We start from the raw sequence: 20,507 nt of genomic DNA on the forward strand, positions 1-20,507 counted from the left end.
TTTTTCACAGATATAATAAGGTGTTGAATTGGTTTTTTTTATTATACAAGGATTGTATTGTGGATTTGAGAAATATTTGGCTGGAGAGGGATTAAGTTGTTACATTGAATGTAAATTTAAAGACATGCTGGAAATGTCTGTTGTGGAAAGGAATACGCTGAAGCGAAATGGTGATCCTCAAGTCTATTGTCGATCAATCGATAAAAGTTACGATTGTTTACACAAAGTAGGCAGGAACGAATGTTTATTGTCTGCAAATAATGATAACCATGCAGTTATTTCTGATTCAGTGCATTATAGTATCACTACCACTCCTTTACATGACTTAAAACTCCTTCGGGAACAGACATTGTAATCGTTTGGAAGAAGGCCAATCTCATCTCGTTAATGGAGTCTTTCCCATTATTCAAACCATCACTCGTTCATCGATATCAACCACTCTAATATATATAGAAGTTCCAAAAACAAGATTTCTCAGAAGAACGAAAAAACCCAATTATGATCTATAGTGGCGTATTCGTTTCACCTTTGCAAGTTAATTCAAGGAAACTTTAACTGCAATTCGTATTAGAAGGAGGATCGCTAGTCACTGCCGTTTCCAACCCATGTCTCGTTGATTGCGTCCAGTCATAGGAGACCCATGAATACGTTGATGTTTATCATCCAAAACTGTGTTCCATAGGAGATATTGCTTGTGTGACAGTAGATTTTGTACAATGCCCTGACAATGCTATGACGTCATGAACTTGAAGACGCCACAATGCTATGAGAGCGTTGCACTGCATGGATAATGATGCAGCCTATCTTTACTAAAATGATCGAGAACTGTGTAAGAGCTATATAAAGGCTGGTTGTTTTACATGACTGGATTTGTGTACATCTGTCTGCCATCGTCATCGTCTGACCTACATTTCAAGACTGACTGTGCTCGTCTATATTCAACACAATGTCATTGTAAACTACCTTCAATCGGTATATCTGCTCTCACTGTAACTGTCAAGACTCTGGTGAGTGATATCTTATATTTGTGACCCAATATTATAGATTCGTGACTCAATTGCATTGTACTAGATATCTGTATTGTCATTCATTGTAGCTTGCTCATTGTTTGCTCAATATATTATTAAATATTTTAGACTTTTTGTGTTCTATTTTGCCGGTTCAAAGGGGACTTTAAATCCTTTTGTCACGGCACATTATTAACCGTAACAGAAGAGTGATTTTGGATGATAAATACACTAGACGCCAAAAGAAACGTTACCCTCCTACCTTTATGAATTTCTGAAAAAGTATCAAAGATATTTTAGAAGGTTTTAGTTTACAAGAAAGATTAACAACACAGCTTTATGCAAATCACGAAAAAAATCATCCAATGCATTCATATGTGGGTTAAATGGATCTTTTTCAGAAGAGTTAAATTGTACTATATTCGTCCGTGCCGAAATAAGCCAATAATAGTGAAAGGTTGAAATAAAATTCTGCTTTGGGACAATGATAAACCATTTAAAGTCACCATTTTCCAACTCTTAAAACAAGAAACAACTGTTGTATAGAATGTAACATTTTAAAATAATCATTGCTATGATTTCAGTCTTTTAAAACATTTTCTGCTGATTTGCATTAGTGAAAACAAGTAAAACGTGTTTTTGATATTGTGAAAAAATGTTTAGGAACATCTACAATTATCTTTGTTAACATTTTTGCTTGCAAAGTAACATTTTTCCATTTCCATTATACACATATCAATATCAATCCCCCAAACGCAGCAATATTCAAAAAAGTATTTGCATCCATTTCACATGCAGAATGATTCTATAGGGTATAAAGAGAGCCTAGAAGACATGATCTGATACACAAGTACGAGAAATAAGCCACGATTAACAGCTGAAGGGAGTGAAAGAACCATTGGGATGGTGCAGATGCGGTCGACATAGAATGCTGTTGCCAACGCCCTCGGATGCCACCGTATCACGGTTATAAGACTTATTCAGGGCTCAAGACAGACTGGGATAACCGCAGACAGACCAAGAAGTGGACGTCCACGCATTACAACGCCAGCTGAAGATAGGTACCTCCGTCATTAAGGAAGGAGGGTAACGCTTCTTTTGGCGCTAGTGTAGAATCTCACCCTCGTGTCTTGTGATATCAAATATGTCAACACTCGTTGATAAAAGTTAAAATATCCTCCGCTAGCCTCGGATATTTGTAACTTTATCAACTGGTGTTGATACAATTGATATCAGAAGACACTTGGGTGCGATTCTCTATATATGCCCTGCTTTAAAACAAATATATGTTCTATGCCCCTTTCTTAGTCAAAACAGCAGTGACATTTTAACAAGACAAAGCAGCAAGGACCTTCCTACTTGCCTGCAATAATTTCCTTGATGAAATGATCCAATAGGTAATCTGAAAAACAGCGAATGCTCTATAATTTACCCCAATTACATCAAAAAAATGTTTTCCGTAAATATACTTGCCACTGGAAAAGGAGTTCAGCTATGTGACTTTTCTTAATGAATCATTTTCTCGTAAAATACAGATGGCTTTAGAACATTACATACAGATGGCTTTTATGATTTTATGATGATTAATCGGTAACATCTATTACTGAACCACAGTACTTTCAAAACAGAGAGGCTTGTGTTAATCCAGAAATTGATACTCAGAACCTCATTGTGTTGGTAGTAAATTCGATCCGTGAAGGTCCGGGTTAGAATGTGCCTTCAGTAACCCATGCTTGTCGTAAGAGGCAACTAACGGGAATGGGGTAGTCAGTCGGGCTGACTTGGCTGACATGTGTCATCGGTTCCCAATTGCGCAGATCAATGCTCATGCTGTTGATCACTGGATTGTATGGTCCAGACTCGATTGTTTACAGACCACCGCCATATAGCTGGAATATTGCTGAGTGCAGCGTAAAACTAAACTCACTCACTCACTCACTAGTAGTAAATTCAATGAAAAGACAATGATTTGTATTGAAGGGAATGGTTTTATTGTGTACAATACAAATAACCCAACTCTGTACAAATAAGAAGCAACGTCAATAAGAATCAGGCTATCTAAATTAATGTTTTGTTTTTGCACCCATATGTATTCAGAAATAATTTGTGAATACAGAATACTGTTACAGTCTGGAATGAGTTCGGCTTCTCCAAACAGGCATCGAATGAAATAGGCCTTGAATTACCCTATCCAATAAAGAAATCCCCGTTAGCTTTAAGTAAATGAAGCCTATAATATCACCAGCGATGTAAAACGGAGTGGAACAAGCACGCAGTCATGATATGGTGAGAATTGTACAATCGACTAGATTTCTCACGGATGTGGAAAGGGTTTTGTCTTTTCTATTCACAATGAACATTAGAATGCAAAAGACCTCTCGGCTTCTTATCGCTATAGAATGACCGAGGTAAGATGGGAATTGTAAAGTTGGCGTTTGTGTATTTATAATGAGACATACCGCCACGTTATGACAAGACGAGGCATGTTGCATGTCAACCTCCCAAGGGCGATTTGAGTTACTATGTCCCCATTTCACCTTTGAGTGGTGGAGACGTTCTCCAACGCAGTCGACGTCCTCTGACTCTGATTGATACACCTCCGTTGCTTGTCATGAACGTGTTCAATGGCAGAAAGTCTGGGATCATTACTGAAGGTCTGTGCTCACTGCTGGCTTTGACAATTTAAAGATGTGGAGGGGAGTATTGACTGTTCGAACATGACGAGTTAAGGCGTTGTCGTAATGAAAGACCAAACGTCGACCCACACGTTTTGAGATCGAGACATGCGTAGTTGACACAGGATCAGTCCATTTGCTGAATACCGAAATTGAAATTCGATCAGGCCAATCGATAATGGATCGATTTGGATTTCTGTATATACTTCACCTGAACAGAGTCAAATGTAAAATCAGGCGTGGTACAGACATTAGTCAAATTCGTTACTATGCACGACACCACGTGTGCAATATCAATACACCTACACTGACCTCTGGTTGCTTAAGAACAATAGATTCAAACTTATATTTGATACTTTTTCTTGTATCACACATAAATGTCGTTTCCTGATTGGCTGAGCGCTTTTCTATTATTTTCAATGTACTTCGTTTACAAGCGAGTGACATTTTCTATGTACCCCGCTGGGAATGCCGAACACAATTGGTACTTCGTAGTAGTAATTCTTTATCTCAAATAACATTGAATCACGTATGATGTACGGAAATTACCAATGGTTTGCGAATGATAAATACGTTGTTCACTGGTCCCTCGGGGCCCATGGGCTGATGTACTCTCGATGTTTCTTTCTGTTCACAAACATACACAAACATCGAGGGTACATCAGGTAATGTCCCCCTCGAGACCAGTGAACAACTTATAATGTAACCCTTGATGACATTAACTGTATACAAATAATCATAATTATGTATATACATGCTTTACCAACAGTAGAGCACATCAAATGCGCGATAACAGTGTTGGTACCAACATCGAAACATCGCAGACTATTAGAAGTTGAGAAGTTGTACATTTCTATAACTATCTCCATATAGTTGTTATTTTCTGCAATTGCAAAACTCCAAGCCAATCTCTTTTAAGAAATCCACATAGCAATTAATCCACGTTTCAAATTTAGTTTCTGTAAAGGGAATTCAGTAATACTGTTTTATTAATATGGCTTTACTCTCATCTCATATTCGGTAAGGTTGTTACTTTTATATGACTGGCATATTGAGGTGAGGTGAGGTGAAATTGGGTTTTACGTCGTACTTGAGAATATTTCGCTCATATGACGACGTGCATGCGTGTGTATGTGTATTTGCGGCTGCTTGTACTAGCCCAGACTGAAGCTGGTTTTATAGTGCTAGCCCACTGAGATACCATTCCGCAGTGAAGCATGAATACCCCACTCAGACACATTATATTATACTGACTCCTAGCCGACCAGTCCTTGTTGTACCCAATAATGCCGAGCGCCAGGCAGGGACCAACAAGTACCATATTTTAACGTCTTTTGGTATGATGCGGTCGGGGATCGAACCCACGACCTTCCGCTCTCTGGGCGGACGCTTTAACCACTACACCACGGAGGCGGTCGGTATATTGAGTGTCACATGAACTGATATATAACTGTGACTGTAACTGCAGTATCATTTTGGTGAAAGTAATTGTGTTGTTTCCCATTGTCAACAGTAAAGCTCTTCCTTCAGAGGCAGCTGACACGCAAACATGGGAATGTCATCATCTGTACAGTAGAAATCATTCAACCGCCTTATCGCGCTTATATACAATTTGTGTACCCCAACGCACTTCTGTGCTTCTGTGCTTGGTTCACCATCGTCCCAGAAGTCTGGACTGATGACATTTGTTTGTCGTACTGAAGGATGAAGTCGAACCATATGCTCTAAGAACGAGACAAACGTGGCTGAAACTGGAACAATTCAATCAGTGAATATCGAGGAGGTGAAAAGTTACATGGTAGTGGATTTGTTTAGTTTGACGTTTGCAGCATCATATTTGAGCATATTTTGCTGACAGCAGTTGTATTATTGCCCATTGTCAACAGTAAGACTCTTCTTTCAGAGGCAGCTGACACACAAACATGAGGTAAAATATACAGGGGGCATCATTCCAGCTTCTTATCGAGTTTGTTCGAGAATCTCTGTTCACTTCGATGCACTTTTCTGCTTCTGTGCTTGGTTGACCATCCATCCAGTAGGCTGGACTGATGACACTTCCATCTGTCCATGTCCACCTTCCACTGAGATCATCTTTAAAACCACCCAGCCAGATATGGGCCGCTGTGAAAACAAACATAGATATCTACTGGCGCTGAATGCGGCTGAATGGGAATTGCCCAAAAAACAGAAAAGATTTTCATGTGGCATCTATGACGCAATGTTCTTTTCTATTAACCTTGGACAGAACTGTCATGACCTGTACTGACCATGTGTTGGTAAAATGTGGAAATAGATTGGGGGAAAGTCAAATGTTTGACAAAGTGCTGATTGTTGCAAAAAAACACGAAACAAATTTAACACAACGATTCTCACTGTAATAAGGTATAAACAGAAACAAATCTCTCGCCAAATGAGGCAGTCTAGTCTTTTTCAGTGTTTCCTTCGTTGTGTAATAAAATGAAATGAAAACCACCCTCCTAAAAGGATAATGAAAATGATTTGTTGATATTAGAGTGATGACGTTGATGTGTCGGACATATCTTTTGTGTTGGAATTACTATGAATATCTATGATTGTCTGGCTGTATGCCGTGTATGCCCGTCTATGTCTTTACAAACATCAGATATCAAGTTAGAACTATACTTTTAAGAGGTTGATTTTATATGTATTGCCACCTAGCAACTTACAATAATAATCCGATATCTTGTTCACAAATGCATTGATGCCAGCACTGTCCACTTTGATGAGATGTCCGCCGTCTTGATGGCATGTATGGTTGGCTTGAAACCAGGTTTTCGTTGAGTTGTAGATCTTGTAGCAGAGGCCTAGGCTTCGGTACCACGTGTAGCCCTTGTCGCAGTCATCTGAGGAAGAATACTACGCTGTCATGGTGATATAACTCATACACAAAGATGTCTGTGTTTCGTAGAGGGGATATTAACACGTTGTTGCATTTTAATACATTTCTAACGCATTTTGACAGTGGGGCGACAAAACGACAAGGTGACATATTTTGCCTTTGATAAACTGTTGCAATGTTGCATTGTCACATTTTCGTAAAATATAAAGTATTTTTGAAAACGAGGACATGCGGCATTGCGATGATGAGGTATGTGGCAAAATAAACTGAACGCCAAAAGAAATGTTACACCTCTTCATGTGTAAATATTTTCCCAACGATTTCAAGTTAGAGAGACGATTTGTGTGTGTCATATAGATTCATTCTTCATTTCATAAGAAGAGTAACTGATGATGTTTTTTGTATAAGTCACTTATGACCCATGTGAGTAAGAGTGGTATCCATTGTTCCGTTTTCGATCAATCACAAAAAACAAAAGAGACATTGAAAAAGCAAGATTTTAATGAAATACTCTTTTTGATTAGTATCTGGTATGACCCCGTTGGCATTGAAACATGCCTGAACTCGTCGCCTAACAGAATACGTCAAACGTCGGATGAAAGCAGCTGGAATCTGCCCCCACTCATCCATCAGAGCAGCAATCATGTGTTGACGTGTATGTGGCTGCTGCTGACGTAACCAGATCCGACGATCGATGTAATCCCAGAGGTGTTCAATAGGGTTCATGACCGGCGATCTGGCAGGCCAAGGCAAAATCTGAACGTTGTTGGCGTTGAGAAACTGTAACGTCTGTTTGGCTACATGAGGACGAGCATTGTCCTGTTGGAAGAGGGTGTTAGGATTCTGCTGGAGGAATGGGAGGACCTCTGGCTGTAGGACCCTGTTGATGTACCTCTGTGCGGTGAGGTTGCCGTCGATCACAACGAGGTTGGATTTCGTGTCGCCGCTTATAGCGCCCCAAACCATAACGCTGCCTCATCCAAAGGGTATGACTTCCTGTACACAGCAGTGTGCCTCTCTTTCACTCCGGCGACGATAGACCCGTATTCTCCCGTCCGCTCTGTGCAGCTGGAACCGGCTTTCGTCAGAAAAAAGCACCCTCTGCCAATTTTGGTTCTGCCAACGTCTGACATTTCTGGCCCAAGCAACCCTGTTTTGTAGTTGTTGGCGTGTCAGCTGTACTGTTTGCATCGGCTGGTATGGCCCCAGTCCGTGTTGTTGGAGTCTTCTTCTCACTGTTTGGGGACTTATACGGCGTCCAAGAGCTGTACTAGCAGACGCAGTGGCTGTTTTGAAACCTGTTCCGTAGGTGGAGTTGACGGAGGTAGCGGTCTTCATTAGGGGTTGTAACTGGTGGCCTCCCGCTTCTGGGTCTGTCTCTAGTTGTCCTGGAATCGCTGACGCAGCCTTAGAATGGTGAGGCGATGACACCCGAATGTAGCAGCCACTTCCCGATCAGTCGACCCAGTCTGCAGCATTCCAATGTCCCTCTCCCGCTCTTCTGCTGTTAATCTCGGCATTGTAGTGAATGTATGGTGTGAAATGATAAATCTAGGGGCCTTATAATATACCTGTTTCCAACAGTTTACACGTGCATTTCATGCAAGGTGAAGTTACAATGGGTACGTTTTAGCGTTATGCTTCCTTATACAAGGACAGAAACAGGCAAAATTGTACAGTATCTAAGGGAAAAAATTAGTCTTTTTCTCGTTTGACGACTCTTCCTAAAACAGTCGAAAGTCATGATGATCCAAAAATTAAACCTCAAGTGGTTGGAATGTGTTTTAAAGATACAAAAATCCAATTTCAGCATTGGGTCTCTTTTACGGTAAACAACCATTCTTTCATATCAAAACCCAACTTTATCACTCTTTGTGAATGTGCATGCTTTATCATCATAAACAATATCATTTGGACCCATTTTTAACTGTTTTTTATACTTTTGATTTGAATTGTTACATGAATGAAAATAGGACAATGGACCCCACCTAAACAAACAATTCGATATCCTAATTATCAATGAATTCCTCAGTCTGATGTTTTGACTCAATAGAGTTACTTGATTGGTTGTTAAAACATACCAAACCAAAGTCTTCTATCCATATAACATTTTAGGATATTCTAATGTTAAGAGGTGTAACATTTCTTTTGTCGTTCAGTTTATTTCGTTTTTTAATTGTCTCGCTTAGGTTAATTTATACACTTTCTTGTTTTTCTCATTTGTCGACAGATATTTTCAAGTGATTACCTTGTTTTCATCGCTATATGGCTGTAATATTGCCGACGCGATGTAACATGTTAACTCACTCACTCACCAATTTGTAAGGGCAGCAAGTGACAATGTGACAACGCCACAAGAGGATTTCCAAAGGAGTTACTAGACAATGTGGTGCACAGAAATGGCATAGTGGTTGAGGGAATAATACTATTATTGTCTGTACGGTGTACGATGGATCTAGGAGAAATGTGAACTTGTGTAGGATGGTGATAGAAAACATTACCAGAATTTAGACCAGCTGTAGATGTGTCCCTTTAAGGCTCCGTCCAAGTACCGCTATTGTTTATAATCTATGTCAAGCAATATTCTAGAAGACATAGAGAGTAACACATTTGTTTACATGGTGATTAGCGATCCTAATGTGCCAGTACAATGTCTCCAAAATAGCCCACTGTTCTACAGAATGGCACGGTGATTTTAATCTTAGTGAGTGAGTGAGTGAGTTTAGTTTTACGCCGCACTCAGCAATATTCCAGCTATATGGCGGCGGTCTGTAAATAATCGAGTCTGGACCAGACAATCCGGTGATCAACAGCATGACCATTGATCTGCGCAATTGGGAACCGATGACACATGTGTCAACCAAGTCAGCGAGCCTGACCACCCGATCCCGTTAGTCACCTTTACGACAAGCATAGTAAGCCTTTTATGACAAGAATGGGTTGCTGAAGACCTATTCTACCCCGGATCTTCACGGGTCGATTTTAATCTTAAGACAATTTTAACATACTTTACAAGTGAACTGATTTCTCATGCAAAACCAGGTCTAATAATTTTCTAACGCTATTATCCACTAAGTACTACAAAGATTTATGAATAATCCTTCAACAAGATTGCATGTGGCATAGTCAAAACAAAATGTAATTCAAATGATTAGTTCGATGACTGTCTCAGGAGTGATGGGCCGTTCGTGGCATACGCCATGACAAACTATATTCGAAAGTAAATATCACTTCGTGAGAAAAAGGATATTTATTGGAAAGCTGAATGTGTTTCCTAAAATGGTTAATAATTTATTAACGGGTTGTCTTTATTCCCCGTCACAAACGAGTATATGTTAAGAAACAGTTCTAATCTATAAAGTATGAAATGGAAAACAAGTAGTTCCTCAAAATCTTTTGTCCTGGTTACAATAAGTATTTATAATTCCCTCCCTGAAGATTAGGTCAATGTTGCTTTACTGGGTGAATTCAAAAAGAAAATGGTAAGAATCAAATATATACTCTCCCCAAAAAAGAAACGCATCATGAAAATAGCAATTTCATGTAGCAATAAATTAAAACGTGATTCATTTTACAAAAGGTTTTGCTCTGTTTATGAGTCCTGTGGTGTTTATGTTTTGAAAAATCACAACAAAACGCACCATCCGTAAAGTATTAAACGTATTTAACAGCATGATTTTCAATTTCGGCGTGTAGTGTCACAGAATACACAATTCACATGTAATGCACTTGAAAGTTGGGGATCTGATAGTCTCAATGATGGGTATAAAAGGTTGATCGCTGTCTGTCGATTATTCACTGTATTTGGAATATTGTTGACGAACGCAAAATGCCATGTCTAAGTGAAGCCAACCGTCATATCGCCATTGGTTTGCTTGAAGCTGGCCAGTCTCAACGTGCAGTTGCCCGACGCATGAATGTTCACCAAAGCACCATTTCATGGCTCTGGGAGAGATATCGCCGGCAGAATGCATTAGCAGATGCCCCTCGTAGTGAGCGACCTCGAGCGACCACTGCGGCGCAGGATCGCTACATCCGGGTACATCACCTGCGTCATCGAACAGCTACGGCGACCAGTACTGCTCGACAAATACCCGGATTGAGGAGGCTTTCTGCACAGACCGTCAGGAACAGGTTGAGAGAGGCTGGTTTACGTGCCAGAAGACCTTATTGTGGCCCTGTGCTTCGACAACAACATCGTCGACATCGAGTTCAATGGTGCACCAACGTTCAGGCCTGGAACCTACCGAATTGGCGTAGAATCTGGTTCAGTGATGAATCACGATTTCTATTGGAACGACGCGATTGAAGAATGCGGGTGTACAGACGTCGACGTGAACGTTTCGCCGACGCTTGCGTTCCCCAGGTGGACAGATTCGGCCGGGAAAGCAGAGTTATGATGTGGGGAGCGATCACCTGCCGTAGGAGAAGTGATTTGGTGATGATCCAAGGCAACCTGACAGCTCAACGGTACTGTGACGAAATCCTACGCCCACACCTCCTTCCAATCATTGATCGCCAGAGGGAGTTGTTTCAACAGGACAATGCCAGGCCCACACATCACGTCACACTAGAGACTTCCTCCAGAACCACAACATCAATGTGCTCCCCTGGCCCTCAAGATCACCGGACTTAAACCCGATCGAACATCTGTGGGATGCCCTGGACAGACGGGTGCGACGCCGTAACCCTCAGCCCAAGACACTTCAGCAACTCGCACAGGCACTACAGGCAGAGTGGGCTGCGATTGGGCAACACGAGATTCTGAGACTTATTCGTTCGATGCCGAGGCGATGCCGTGCAGTTCTGGATGCCCACGGTGGTCACACGAGGTATTGACTTCAGCGCCACCACAAGTCGCCATGTGAGACTCAAACTGACTTTCCTCGAGTTGGTGCCAAAGACGGATAAGTCTGCATTCCCAGTGTGCAATTTCGCTATATTTCATTGACTCATAAAGCCTACAAGATGTTTCAAAATAAACATAACAATACAGTTGAAATTCTATATGCGTTTCTTTTTGGGAGAGTATATATTGATTTTAACTACAGATAGATATTCTGCCAAATTTGTCCATTTGGCTTGGGTGTTGTGATGTAAACCCTTGGAGTAGTTACTCTTTGGAGATAAACGTACGTTGTTTCAATCGAAAGTTATATTTCAGAAGTTCGCAACAAAACAGAAAATGACTTTGATAAAACGATCATCATTGGTTGAGTAAGTCAGAGACATTTTTATGCTTTTGGAACTGTCAAAAGTAAACATTTAAATCTTGATTGAGCAAGGAGATAATATTACGGAAAGGAATCCTCAGCTGTTGTTGACCTGTCAACACACACACACCAGACCACACCAGATCTCACCACTCCAATTCAATCAAACTGAGCCCACTCATCCTCTCTTAACCTATTCCACCTATACTTTTATCTTTAACGATGCCCTTAATACAATGACACTTGTTATATATGAGCTAAGAGTAAGGTTTGAACATACCCCGTGTCCATACAAGATACTGCATGTTGTTCAGGGTGCTCGTCAAGACACCATCCAGGTACACTTCAGTGGAGAGATGACATTTCATGGTGCTACCATCATAGACGACAGAGGAACAGTTCCGTTGATGATAACATCTAGATGCACAGTCTCCTCTTGACGAGACGGGGACACCGGGTGGTAGGGAGGCCAGTTGCATCCCATGCAGCACAAGAACCATCGCTAAATCCATGATCAAACTGTTATCCTCACGACCCAAAGCGTTATGCAGATTCTATTAGTATAGTTGTCCTTTATATGAGCAGTGTCAAGGATGTAGACACGTGACAGTCACATGACACTTGACGTCATGGAATTATTATAAAGGAACAATGAATAGAAATGATCAATTGATCACCTAGTAATGCCAACAAGAGGACATCTGATGGAGACCTTGAATAATTCATAACATCGCTAGGAATGCCTCACTTTGCTAATTAGGGTATGCTGGCGTGTCTACTCACACGGAATTGTGATGTTTTTCATTATTTTTCAAATTTGCCTCCACAGGAATCATCTATCTTTAAATGATTCCAATCATCTCAGATATCTGGAGGACTAGGCCCCAACAATTATCTAAAGTGGCATCCGCAGTATATATTCCACTTTTGTAAATGAAGATACTTCTGTGGAACTCTTTACATTATTTCGAGTTGGAAGGGGCTCGCTAGCCACTACCATATTTTAACCCATCGTTGTTCGATTCTAGTCATAAGTTGCCCTTGAATATGTTAACTATACACCTAATCGTATTTGTATGTACCCGACTATGATACTGTCTTCTTTAGATATGTGTTCCATGCCCTGTACCTAGTCAAAACAGCTGTGACATTTGTCCATGACAGAGCAACAATGACTAGTTTGCTTCAAGCTGAAAAAAATTAGTTGATGAAATTATCCAATGGGTGTTTTGAAAATCCACAGATTGCTCTATAATTGATCTCAAATGACATCAAAATAACATTTGACCTATTTCTATTTTTTTCATTGGAAACGGAACTGCAAAATACGCATGATTATATAAAATTAACTTTATGATGTCGGTACACAGAACTCATAGAACCAATGAAAAGTTAAAAAAAACTAACAAAACATTTTATTCAAAGCAAAGAGTTTTATGGAATAAAACATCTCAGTACAAATAACAAGCAACAGCAATAGAAACAGCTATGTAGATTTTTTAGTGCACTCATATGTATTCAGAATATTGTCAGTCGTGTCCCAGTTCTTGGTTCCAGATTAGTGTTACAATCCGGAATGATTTCGCCTTTCCAAATACGTATCAGGAATGCAAAAGGCACCGAATCACCCTGTTATCGCTACGGACAGTCTTTGAGAAACCTGGTTAGCGACCTGTGATGCCGAATAACCCACCACCCTGTCATGCCATAAACATGCAAAGGTGTACATGTAGGTCTGTGCTCATTGCTACAGACCGTTTGATTTCATCTGAGATCGATGAATAGCTCACTTACAGAAAATCTAATAATTGCAACAAAACCAAATTTTGCACAGTCACATGAAATCGACACACCAACTCTGAGGATTTGTCTAATAATTTTGGACACCCGAATAAAAAATTGTTTAACAAACGATCATTATTTTGTTGTCACTGTTCGCTATTTATCTTACGAGGAGGACCATTTGCTGGTAGAACAGCCAGGTGTGCGAGTTGCACGTATGAAATTGAAATTTCACTACACACGCTTAATGATTACCTGGCTGTGATATTCTGGATGTAAATACTTTTGTTAAGATCTGGACTGATGGCTGGACTGATGACACTTCCATCTGTCCATGTCCACTTTCAATGAGATCATCTTGAAAACCACCCAGCAAGATATGGGTAGCTTTGAACACAAAATAGATAGCGCTGCATGTGACTGGAATGAAACTAGTTAAGAAGAGTGAGTGAGTGAATGAATTTAGGTTTACGCCGCACTCAGCAATATTCCAGCTATATGGCGGCGGTCTGTAAAGAATCGAGTCTGGACCAGACAATCCAGTGATCAACAGCACGAGCATCGATCTGCGCAATTGGGAACCGATGACATGTGTCAACCAAGTCAGCGAGCCTGACCACCCGATCCCTCTAGTCGCCTCTTACGACAAGAATGGGCTGCTGAAGATCAATATTTTACCCCGGACCTTCACAGGTAACATCACCTAGAATGGAACTGGCAATTAGGCGCCACACTCAACAACACTGCAGCGATATGACAGCGTTCTCTAAATAATTTCTTAATAAACAAGAAGTCGGATAGTTGATACTGTATGCAACGACGTTGGGTTATGGTGACCCACATTTAACGAAATCACCTGACACTTAATAAAAGTACATATTCGAATATAATCATTGCTTATACGAGGGCAACGGATGACACAAGCTCAAACAACTGGACTAAAACTAATAAAAAAGTAAATTAAAAATGCAGCAGAAGAATTAGTGTTAATATTCCTTATTATTCCCAAGATGCACCTTGGGAGAACTAGAGAGGAATATTTGCAGCTCCACTGTTGCTAAAAACCTTTAGTTTGGCTTTAGTTCTCCTGTACATTTTACTAACGTATAGAAATCTGATATTGATTAACATCAATGGAAGATTGGTGATTCATCAAAAGTCAAATTGAAATACTAGGAAATGAGTTATTAATAAGGGATAGGCATTCTTTAAAACATTACCACACGCGTAAGCAGTTAAGTATTGCCGGCTAAAGAACGTAACGTAAAGAAAGGATGCGGTTTTTTCCTCTAAGTCAGGGGCGGTGGGGTAGCCTAGTGGACAAAGTGTCCGCCCGTCACACCGAAGACCCGGGTTCGAGAGTGCTCTTCACAGATGAAAGTCGGTTAGAAACAATGGCAGAGCTCGAGTTTTATTTATGTAGGAGCGCGACTGGCGCCAAACTGCGATCAAGAATTTCATCCGTTCAATGGAGAAGGCGTCATGGTACGGGCGGCGAAACGAAACATGTCACCATCCGAGGAAATCTGAATACCCAGCGATACAGGGATGGAGTGTTTGGAACTTATGTGGTGCTCTTTATTTATTTTAACAGCCAATAAGAGTAATTTTGTAGCTCGACAAGCGCAAAGCCTAACACCGCCATAATTACCTGCACAACAACGTCAACGTCAACACTGCGTTTCCAAACATGAACCGCATGGAACAACTCTGGGATCATCTTGAGCGTAAGCTGAAATAGCTTATTACCACCTCCAGCGAATTTGAACAGACTTTTTGTCTCTTGACTCTTTCTTAATGAATTGAGGGCAAATACAAGACCAGGATTATAATGGATTTTCAGTCAAATTATTGGAAAATGATTTCTGTTTGTAAAATAATTACCGTAAATATCATATACGTCTTGGTTTCTATTTTCTAGTCAGCTGAAGTCGGTGATAACTCTGTAGATTATAGAGAACCTTGTAAATCAGCCAAAGTTAGGAACGCTGGGGATATATTGTTAGAACTTTGTTATTAATATTTACCATACATTTTTCCTTCTGAAAGGATTCACGCCTTTACGGTTCTAAAAGTTTTGCGGAGTTGCTGCGTAGTTTCAGTGAGGAAGTCGATTGTTTGCCCGCATTCATTAAACTATAATATGTCAGCGTACTCCAACACACTTCATAAACTACACATTAACCTCGCTAACACACAATGTTGTAGAAGACCGAGGAGATCTTGAGCTAAAATAACGGTAACTGTGATATGAAAGCATCCCAAAGGGGCCTACTTGAATCTCATGAAGTCATGAATACTCCCGGTGTACAAGAACATCCACCTTACTATTTATGAGTGTTTTTATATATTAACTCGACTGGAAGAATGGAACAAAAGACTCTACAGACATCTCTAGAATAGAGGTTGTTTAACGAAGGGTGACATGTAAATATGCAGGGTTCGGTGAGAAACATCAGCTGCGTAGGGTGGGGGTGGGAGACATGTGACTGTGTAGGGTGGGGGTGGGGAGACATGTGACTGTGTAGGGTGAGGGTGGGAGACGTGTGACTGTGTAGGGTGGGGGTGGGAGACATGTGACTGTGTAGGGTGGGGGTGGGAGACATGTGACTGTGTAGGGTGTAGGTGGGAGACATGTGACTGTGTAGGGTGAGGGTGGGAGACGTGTGACTGTGTAGGGTGAGGGTGGGAGACATGTGACTGTGTAGGGTCGCTGATGGGAAACATGTGATTGTGTAGGGTGTAGTGGGAGACATGTGACTGTGTTGGGTGGAGTGGGAGACTTGTGACTGTGTAGGGTGGGGGTGGGAGACATGTGACTGTGTAGGGTGAGGGTGGGAGACAAGTGACTATGTAGGGTGGGGGTGGCAGACATTTGACTGTGTAGGGTGGGGATGGGAGACATGTGATTGTGTGGAGTGTAGTGGGAGACATTTGACTGTGTAGGGTGAGGGTGGGAGACATGTGACTGTGTAGGGTCGGGATGGGAGACACGTGACTGTATAGGGTGACGATGGGAGACATGTGACTGCTAGGGTCAGGATGGGAGACACGTGACTGTATAGGGTGACGATGGCAGACATGTGACTGTGTAGGGTGGAGGTGGGAGACGTGTGACTGTGTAGGGTGGAAAGGAGGAGACATGTGACTGTGTAGGGTGGGGTGGGAGACATGTGACTGCTGTAGGGTGGAGTGGGAGACATGTGACTATGTAGGGTGAGGGTGGGAGACATGTGACTGTGTAAGGTGGGTGGATGGGGAAACATGTGACTGTGTAGGGTGGAGGTGGGAGACGTGTGACTGTGTAGGGTGGAGTGGTAGACATGTGACTGAAGGGTGGAGTGGGAGACATGTGATTGTGTAGGGTGGAGTGGGGAAACATGTGACTGTGTATGGTGGGGGTGAGGGTGGGAGACATGTGACTGCTGGGTGGGGGTGGCAGACATTTGCCTGTGTATGGGTGGAGGATGGGAGACATGTGATTGTACAGGGGTGGAATGGGAGACATGTGACTGCTAGGTCAGGATGGGAAACATGTGACTGTGTGGGTGGAGGGAGGAGACATGTGACTGTGTAGGGTGGAGTGGGACACATGTGACTGTGCAGGGCTGGGGGAGAGGAGACATGTGACTGTGTAGGGGGTGAGGGAGGGAGACTTTGTGACTGTGTAGGGTCATGATGGTAAACATGTGACTGTGTAGGGTGGGGGTGGGAGACATGTGACAGTGCTGCTGGGTGAGAGTGGGAGGAGACATGTGACTGTGTGGGTGGGGGGTGGCAGACATTTGACTGTATGGTGGGGAGGAGGAGACATGTGACTGTGTAGGGTGAAGTGAGACATGTGACTCTTTGGGCGTGAGGGTGGGAGACATGTTACTGTGTAGGGTCAGGTAGGGAGACATGTGACTGTATATAGGGTGACGATGGGAGACATGTGACTGCTGTAGGTTGGGGTGGGAGACATGTGACTGTCTGGGTGGAGTGGGAGACATTTTACGTTTTAGGTTGAGTGTGGGAGATATGTGACTGTATGGGAGTGGAGGTAGGGAGACATGTGCCTGAATAGGGTGGTAAAAGGAGACATGTGACTGTTTAGAGGTGGGGAATTGGGAGACATGTGACTATGGGTGGGAGGTGGGGGACATGTGACTGTTTAGGGTCAGGAGGAGGAGACATGTGACTGTGTAGAGAGGAGTGGGACACATGTGATAGTGTAAGATAAGTTTATAGTTTGCTGACATATGCAAGATTTTATAATCGCTTCAATCGTCTGTATTTCCTCAGACGTGAAAGGGCGCATCTCTTTATTTCCCATAACTGACAATATGTAAAATATAGTAGATCTAGGTACAGGTTCACATATGTCGTACCAGTTCCAATCACGCGCCGAATTACCACTTGCTGTTGCGTAACGCCGGACTCAGCAACTATCAAACTTCCTTCCCTTACAGTGGTCAGTGGATATTCAGATCTGGAACAAAACACATCAGTCAATGACATAACCATGCATCACACAGCTCATATCCAGTCACATGCAAACGGTAATGATGATGTTAAAGGGATTCACCCATTTTGTACACATGTACTAGGGAGGCGGAGGTGGGGTGAAGGTGTGAGTGAGTGGTAAGCAATTTTGTACATAGAAATATTAAATAATTATGCTTAAATATTATGGGAAGGGAGGGTCATTGATTTTGTACATGGCATACAGGGCAGGGTCACTTACTCTGTACATAAATATTAGTGGGGGGTCATTCCATTGCACATGCTTCTCCATGAAAATGATCATCACAGCCCTGATAACACCTTTATCAGTTGTGAAGATCCGGGTTAGTACTTTCCTTCAGCAACCCATGCTTCTCATAAGACCCGACTAGCGGGATCAGGTGGTTATGCTTACGCTTACTTGGTTGATCCATGCCATTGTATCCCGACAGTGATGTTATTGTATCCAAACCTTAACCAATTATTATATATTTATTATTATCATAGTATATTTATATAGCGCACATATCCAATCACGCGCAACTGGTGCATGCTCAAGGCGCTGGTATTTTCCCCCTCGATCGTTGGATGTCAATCTCAACGGCACATCTTGTCATTATCGATCTCAACTCCTGGGGGAGAGTATGTGTCAATTTTATTATACCCTTATCAGTTGTGAAGATCCGGGTTAGTACTTTCCTTCAGCAACCCATGCTTGTCATAAGACCCGACTTAACGGGATCAGGTGATCAGGTTTGGTTGATATGTCATCGTATCCTGGAGTGTGTCGATGAATGGGTGTCATTCATCGGATTGTCCAATCGAATATGTACATATTGCTGCAATTTCTTTGATCATAACTGAGCGCGGTGTTAAACAGCATACAGACATTAAAATAATTGAACTCCAATAATAATAATAATAATGGTATCAAACATGTCTGTCGATTCTTCCCAGAATATCGTGACCTCTCGAAAATATGGTTCCTTTCACCACATTCTCATGTTCAGTTCCACAGCTACATGTGATATCAAGTCACTCCCTTTCTCAATCAGTCTGGTGCCTTTCATCCAATCACAATTTACTCTGGGAAAATACCCAGATATGATAATGTTTGAAATTCGTGACTCTACCCCAACTACTGGGACAAGCTTTTGTTTGTTCCATCCATTTCTCTCATCAATCTGATATTGAGGAAAAGTCCCAAAGACGTTGCCCTGGCGGCTTGATGTGCTCAACCAAACATGTAGACTAATTATTTAGAAACTGGTCTCCTGTCTACTGAAGTTTCCATGTGGCTCTTATCGTAACGTTTTCGATGAACGGAACCAGTCTAATGTTTATTTTTTCTGCTTGCGGAAATAGCCAAACGTAATTTTTTTGTGTTAAGTTAATGAGTATGGAATTATTTATTTCCCGTGAGGTTTTGACGGACACGAACTGTACAAGATATTACACTTACATCCGAAATCGTGACGTCAAAGATCTAGACCTCTTCCATCAAAAACTGAATCGGTCACATTAACCCGTGCAACTGCCTCCCTTGTCGTTACTCGCAGCTGCACATATCAGTCATGTGATCTGGTCACAGATGTATAGGCTAGACGGAGCCCAGTCGGGGTTACTGGCATGGCCGATTTGCCATGACCCGTCGTAGCTGACCAAGAAAGACATAACAGTTCAGTTACATTTCCGGTTGATGTTCGCTCAGGGCCGTCTCGATTTTTTTCAGAGAAGAGTTTCCCCCTTTGTTTTTCCGTATTCCTGTGATCGCAGGTTCAAGTGAGTTAGTGAGTTTAGTTTTATGCCGCACTCAACAATATTCCAGCTATATTGCGGCGATCTGTAAATATTCGAGTCTGGACCAGACAATCCAGTGATCAACAACATGAGCACCGATCTGCACAATTGGGAACCGATGACATGAGTCAACCAAGCCAGCGAGCCTGACAACCCGATCCTGTTAGTCGCCTCTTACGACAAGCTTGGGATACTGAAGACCAATTCTAACCCGGACCTTCGTGGGTCTCGCAGGTTCGAATTACAGATTCGCTCTGATTGTGATTCCTAGTTTTTCATCACTATACAGTGTTCGTGTATTCCACTGAAGGAAACCCTCCTTATCCTGCATCACATTTGACCATAGTATAGTCTCTTATTTAGCTGGCACGCTCTATGAATACTTGTTTTACAAAGCCAACTCATTATCTTGTAGGGGTGGGTATTGCAGAACATTTTCATATTGCGATATATTGCGATGCGAAAGCATATATTGCGATATGTATTGCAATATATTGCAAGAAGTAAATACTTGATTTATAAAGCCAAAACACAACAAAATCACTATTCTTGATTAAGCTTCAATAAAACTTTAAATTTACTTTACCATGGCCTATTTTACATACCGCGTTACTCTTATCAATAGTTCCATCTACAGTGAACTTTTTCAACCCAAAATGCTGCCATAAGTACTGAAGCTTTGCCC

The 20,507-nt window shown here is 41.7% G+C and overlaps 1 protein-coding gene and 1 long non-coding RNA gene across 4 annotated transcripts in view; both read right to left on the minus strand.

Moving 5' to 3' along the window:
• Positions 1–2,160: 2,160 nt before the first annotated feature.
• The window catches only part of LOC124290287, a 29,432-nt gene continuing 11,085 nt past the window's right edge, over positions 2,161–20,507 (minus strand). The window contains exon 3 of the long non-coding RNA XR_006901879.1: positions 2,161–2,275. This is a non-coding gene — a long non-coding RNA (uncharacterized LOC124290287). The remainder of the gene's footprint in view (positions 2,276–20,507) is intronic.
• LOC124290286 (C-type Lectin CRL-like) lies at positions 5,040–12,312 on the minus strand. Of its 3 annotated transcripts, none has more exons than XM_046726999.1 (4): positions 12,036–12,311; positions 6,370–6,546; positions 5,683–5,803; positions 5,040–5,433 (listed from the first exon to the last, which is right to left on the minus strand). In XM_046726999.1, the coding sequence occupies exons 1-4, from the start codon at positions 12,265–12,267 to the stop codon at positions 5,334–5,336; spliced, it is 630 nt and encodes a 209-aa protein (XP_046582955.1). In that variant the 5' UTR covers positions 12,268–12,311; the 3' UTR covers positions 5,040–5,333. The 3 variants fall into 3 exon arrangements, with proteins under 3 accessions (XP_046582955.1, XP_046582956.1, XP_046582954.1); XM_046727000.1 differs by having other exon boundaries at positions 5,673–5,803; XM_046726998.1 differs by having other exon boundaries at positions 5,040–5,803; positions 12,036–12,312.

Source organism: Haliotis rubra, unplaced genomic scaffold, assembly GCF_003918875.1.
Source record: "Haliotis rubra isolate DU_JTF1 unplaced genomic scaffold, ASM391887v1 Scf460, whole genome shotgun sequence".
Lineage (NCBI taxonomy): Eukaryota > Metazoa > Mollusca > Gastropoda > Lepetellida > Haliotidae > Haliotis > Haliotis rubra.